General features: G+C 32.4%; 1 protein-coding gene across 1 annotated transcript; it reads right to left on the bottom strand.

Moving 5' to 3' along the window:
- Positions 1 to 4,806: 4,806 nt before the first annotated feature.
- SOCS4 (suppressor of cytokine signaling 4) lies at positions 4,807 to 6,132 on the bottom strand. Its single transcript, XM_007948355.2, has one exon. It carries the CDS (start codon positions 6,130 to 6,132, stop codon positions 4,807 to 4,809), a length of 1,326 nt encoding a protein of 441 aa, XP_007946546.1.
- Between the last annotated feature and the right edge of the window lie 215 nt (positions 6,133 to 6,347).

Here is a 6,347-nt window from a genome sequence, read left to right as displayed (position 1 = left end):
TACTAATGGCTTTGTGAAGTTGCTAGTTAAAACTCTGCGTGTTGAAGTATACATCAAACTGACTTGTCCTACAATTTTTATCCAATTCTAGCCAAGTCAGCATAATTTGAGTAAACCACCTTGAGTTTTACACCATGGCTTTCAAGTTCAAAAGCTTATATTATACCCATGGCAAAAGTGATTTATCTGTATTTCCCACAAATGTAATCAACTTGTAAGTAAGTTAGGTAAACATCCATTTTACATAGACCTTATGAAGGGTAAGAGGAAATTGCAATTGTTCATCTAATTGCTGAGTCTAAACTATAAATTCAGATTTGCCAAATCAAGCCAAGAAAGACTATTAACAAACTAAAGGAAGTTAATGTAATTCTTCAGGGTCCACTAAGGGGATACTGTGAAAACCTATTATCACATTAGTACTTAACAGCTACATAGCAATTATTTTCAAGTGTGCTCCAAGGATCACTTCTTAACTGAAGAATTAACCTTTAGGAAGCCAAGTGACAAATACTATATATTATGTGTTAGGAAATGAGGGCAAAGATTTAGGAGCCAGTAGATCTATTCAAAATTAGAAAGTAAATAATAGACTTTGGCTTTACTTGGAATAGGATTCATATGCCCTAAATTCCTTTCCATTGGGTTATATCCTAGTCTACATTTCTACTCAAAAGTTACCTCCATTTTATGACCAGTATCTTAATGTATTACAATAGTATAGACTCTTCTAGCACTACTATTTCTAAAAAACGAAAGAAAAAAAAAAGCCATTGAGTCGATTCTGACTCATAGTGACCCCCACTGGGTTTCTGACGGTGGTAAATCTTCGGAAGTAGATTGCCCCATCTTCCTTCTATGGAGCAGCTGGTGGGTTTGAACTGCCAGACTTCTAGTTAGCAGTCAATTGCCTTAGGCCATTATAACAAGAACAAAAAAAATTCCTTTGTGCTTTGTTATTTTTAAAAAAAGTGTAAAACTGATTGTTAAAACAAAAATTGTAGTTTTTTACCCAAAAAGTAGAAATTAGTTTGACTTAGAACTTTTATTTCAGCATTAAATTACCTAACACTACACAAGCTATTTATATTTTAAAATTTGTTTTCCTTGGGTTGTCTCCAGGAATTAATCTTTTAAGTCTACTTTCCTGTGCAATTTGCTCTGCCAAAATCAATATATAAGCTGTTTATTGGACTCTGATTATAGCTAAAAGTGACAAAAATATAATTTTAATGAAAAGTAGGTGTATATTTATAAGGGAGTTAGATATCAAGGTTTTTGTTTCATAAGAAGTTCTCTATTATGTAGATCTACAAAATGAACTGAGATAGACAGGAAGTTGGTAACTTGACTTGTCTTCTTAATGGTTTTGGCTCATGAATAAATGATAACGGTTTAGTGTTTTTCTTATAAAAAAAAAGAATTTGTATAATGATGAGTTTTATTTTCCACATTTGTTGTACTTTTTCAAGGATTTCTAATTACTAAGACATCCTTTGTATTATTTATAATAAGTTAAAACTTTAACTGAAAGCCACTCTTTGACCACAGTTACCCATTAGCTGAAATTCAGGAAAAAATACAGGTTTGATCACCAAATCAATAAATCTAGCCCTAGGCTGACTAAAAGCTTCCTTTAATCTTCTTTCTATTAGAGCTTCCTTTAAATTAAAGCATTCCATCTATGAATTATTTAAGTGAACAGCAGGTGATAGAAAGATCATACAAAAATGTTCAAGGAACCTAAGAAAATCTATTCCACATATTTAAGAAATTATGTATGAATCAAGATATTATAGCTTAAAAAAAGGGAGGGTGGGGAATATGTCCTAAAAAGCTTCAAAGAGAGATAGAAAAGACAAGTTTATTTCCTGATTAGTGCAGGATTATTCCCAAAGCGCAGTTAAGTGTCTGGTCCAGACTAGCTATTAGCGATGAAGTAGCTCCCTTTCACTGTCAAAGGTTTTCCCAGAGGTAATGCCTTAATTCTTAATTTTAATATTTTATCTTGTTTCTTTTAGCTTCATCCTCTCTTGCCATTATTGGCTCTACACATTTCCACCATGCTGAATGCTCTCTCAAGACTGGAATTTACACTGTTCAAATATTCACAATGTTCAACTTCGTTACAGAGAAAGGGGTTAGCCTTTCTAAATTCCAATCTTGTAATGTTTTAAAAATTAATTTATTACTCTCGTTTTCTTTTCATTGTTCATGATTCACTTCTCAAGTCTTTATATTTCTACTTTCCAGTCACAAAGGAAAAGTACAAACCAGTTCAGAATACATGACTCTCTTCCCTGCCCTCATTTATTAGATCTACTTCAAAGCTAAATATATGGCAGTATTTTGAAAATGTTAGCAGCTGTTAATATTTTAAAGTTCAAAAAAATAAAACCAGAGAAAATATATCACAGCAACCAGTTTGAATTATATGAAAAGCTACTTAAATAATCTGACTTTCATATAAACACTAATTTTCAACTGTTACAAAAGACAACATGATTTTATTTGATTTTTCTTTATAAAACTACCCTTCAACAGAATATTCATTAGCAAGTCTTCCTTTAGGTTTTTCTGTATTAATAAAAAGCTATTTTTAAAAGAAAAGTATTTAAAATAATGATTGTTTCATAGAAACAGAAAGTCTTATCATCAAATTCTGATAAAAAACTGTAATGACAGATAGTCTTACCATGCTACTACTGATTGATTCTTTCACCAAAGGTGGGTATTTAGGAAGTGTTATATTGGTTAATAAAATAAGCTTCTCAGTGATCTACAAAGTGTCACAATAAAGATGAGGTAGTATTAAGACTTTTCTACCTTTGTAAAAGATAAGTATCATTCTTAGGAGAGATGTTATTTAACTTGACATTGGTTTTATGCTTTACTGGGCCTCATCACTAAGGGATGTCATTTTAATAGCTACCCCTCATAGAGATCAAGACAATCTTGAGATCACTGATTAAAAAATACTACAAGATAAGAGTATCAGAGACTTTCCTGGTTTAATTTTATAATAGCAAAAATTTTATTTTTAAGCTATTATTTAAAAATGTCATCTTTATGTAATAGCAGCACTGCAAAATGAGGAAGTGCAATTCTGACATAAAGCAATAATGAAGGAACATCACTCTAACTTGTACATTTCTAAATCAAATTTCTTTAAACCAGGTAGCAGCTGCTGCCTAATACTGCTAAATCAGCATCAATAAATGAATTACTATATTAAAAATGCCCATTTGTACTGAGTAGACAGATCAGAAGTTAAGTAACTATCTATGCATATGAGTAAGAAAAGAGATTTATTACTCATCAATTTTTAAAAAAGAAAAGTTATGAAAGATTAAATAGGAGATTTAAGGGGCAGAGAGTTTATATTAATGGGGGAAGAACAACTTGGAAAAGGAGGGTAAAAATGGCTAAACCGCCAAAAGAATTAATCAGTGCCACTGAATTATACATGCAGAAATTGCTGAACTGGTCTATGTTCTGCTGTGTAGTCTTAAGAACAAAAAAAATACATTATAAAATGAAAGAAGCTAAGACTCCACTTATCTTTATTAGTTATACTGGGATAATTGTTTCTAAAAATGCTTCCTATTCTTGGGATAGTATATTAAAAATATTACCCTTGCTGCCCAGTACTATTCGGTACGCCACAAACCTTGTAGCTGTCAAGATTTTCCTTTTTTGAAGCCATAGTAAAGATGTAATTCTGAAGATAGGAATCATTTGAAAATTGGAAAAAAAAAAAAAAAAATTATTTTAGTCTTCCTGAATACTGAGCTCACATATAATTCTTCAATCTTTATTCAAATTCAATTTAAAATAATGAAAAATTACATAGGTACTCTTTGGTTACCAGTGAAAATTTATGGCTGTTTATAAACTGTGAATCTCCTCAAAGTAAGAGGTTCAGAATTTCTATAAAGGGCTAAGTAGAAGCAACAGTTCCTAAGTAAATGCAGAAAATTCCCAGTTTTTTTTAGTACTTTAGTAATTACTACTTAATAATGGTGTTATCATTATTTTTAAAGCTTCAAATGAGAAAGGAACAATATTTATATGTTGAAGATAGGTTGACTCTTCCAGGTTGAAGACAAAGACCTATTAAAACATAACAAACAATGCTGCCACACTGTAGAATAAAATCACCTCCAAAATGTCATGTTCTCATTTGATTCTCACTGATAGTGAGCAAATGCAGTAATCCTGCTTTTGAGTCACTACATAAAATGAGAACACAACATTGAATTTGATTTTAAACGATTTTGCTACCTTTAACATCTCTATTAGAAAATTATAAATGTCAATTATGGTTAGTATGACTTGTGTATTATAACACACTCAACTTTATGGAAGAATTTTAAAACATTTCATTGAAAATGGGATGGGGAAACTATATTTTATGTATAGCAATACTAATAGTATAGATTAACAAAACATTTTACATATAGGAAGGACACAGTATTATTTTTAAAGATGCATGAAAGTGTTTGCAATGCCTACCAAATTTCAAATATACCTGTATCATATAAAAATTACAATTAAGAAAAAAAAATTAAGTATATAATGTATGGTAAAAACAAAAACCAAACATCTGGTCAAAAATATCCATTAATCCTAATGTGTAACCTTATGCAATTAGTATATTATAAGAAAAATAAACTGATTTGGAAGATTTGGAAGAGGTTTATTTTGGATTCCAACTGTCCTTGTAGAAAAAATCAAAGTGGCAGAATAAGAAGCATAAATATGAAATAAAAACATGTATGGTAATCAGATGTTCCTACCCTGTTCCTAGCAGTGCTGTTCTGGTGCATCAATCCTGAGTACTCTAACTTTTGATTTATAGTGATATTCCTTTAGGTATAATTTCATAGATGAAGGAATTGGAAGGGCATCAATGCCATCATAGGTTGTACAGTTACAAATAACTGTTCTGCATATATGCTGCAAGGAAAAGGGGAAAGTCCGAATTAAAGGAGTAGATAAAAGTGGTTCAAAGAACATACAGGCACTTGGGTCCTTATAATGTTCTAGGAGCCCAGTAATGTCAGGAGAATGGAAGACACAAGGATCATGTGCATCAAAGCTAAAGTTGTGATTCCACTGTTCAATTCTAGCATGAAGAGAACGACTGTAACGTCTAAAACTAACGGAGAATAAGTAGTCTTCCTGTGCTGAGTCTCGAAGTAAAAAGGTTCCCTCTGGTTTTCCTTCTAGTAGAGCTTCGGCTGCATACTTATCCATGACTCCCCAATAACATGGATTGTTATTGATTTGAAGAAGGTCTGGTACAAGACAGTGAACATAATCAATCTGGGTATGGTACTTAGGAGGTGTTTCCAACTGCAGAATTTCATCATCCACTTCCCATTTGGGTTTGTTTCTTTTTCTGGAACTTGTACAAAGTGTTACAATCTCATCACCTGAATCCATATCACTATCTTCTACACTATTATTTGAAACCAGATTTATCACGGAGCCAGTCATTGGACCACCTATACACGAAGCATTGTTTGTAGTTATGACACAGGGCTGAACACTGATATGTGAGAAACAGTTTAGATCTTCTTCCATGTTTCTTCTTTGTTTTAGATGACCATCTCTCAATTCACTCTGAGACAAGTCTGTGCTTACCCATTCATGTGATTTGGGATTTAGAGGGGCAGTATGTCGTTTAATGAAATGCCATCTAAAAGCTAAATCTGATCGAGGTGGGAAAGGACACTTATCTAACATGAGTTCACTGATATGAATTTTTCTTTTAGATGAAAGTGCTGAAGAGTGCCGACTACTACAATTCTTTATGGGAAAACACTGCCCTACAGCATCTTGTAGTTTCTGTTTAAGAGATCGACCTAAAAATCTATGCCCACAGGAATGATCTAAGTCCAACTCGATGGATGAACAGCTGTGCTTCCTTTCTCGGCTCCTTAAAGGAACTTCCGTTTTCTCTATAGTATCCACTGTTTCAGCATCTGAACAACTCTCATTCTTTTTTGACCAAGATAACTTCTTTCCACTCCATACATAACCGTCCTTCCTATCAGCACTTCTACTCCGACTAGTTTTGGGTCTTACATCTACATTTTTACTATTATTTTCAATATTTTCTGCCATGTTGATAAATTATCCAAAGTCTAGTGTTATAAATACTGCTTTTTCAGTTTTTCTGGCAGGTAGTTTCTTCCGGGCACTTTCTGGATATATCTAAGGAAGGGGAAAAAAAAAAAAAAGAAATTAAGCACCATTAACCATTTGTCATCTACATTGTATAGTTCTTATATTAAGCCCCGATTCGGCTCAAGATGAAAAAGTTTACTAGCACATGAATA

The sequence above is a fragment of the Orycteropus afer genome, unplaced genomic scaffold (assembly GCF_000298275.1).
Source record: "Orycteropus afer afer isolate SDZICR_OR568_19922 unplaced genomic scaffold, OryAfe1.0 scaffold00214, whole genome shotgun sequence".
Classification (NCBI taxonomy): domain Eukaryota; kingdom Metazoa; phylum Chordata; class Mammalia; order Tubulidentata; family Orycteropodidae; genus Orycteropus; species Orycteropus afer.
This window is presented reverse-complemented; position numbering and strand designations above follow the sequence as displayed.

Bases quoted from the DNA above. Each gene is read 5' to 3' on its own strand.
- SOCS4 (XM_007948355.2), bottom strand. From the start codon at position 6,132: ATGGCAGAAAATATTGAAAATAATAGTAAAAATGTAGATGTAAGACCC.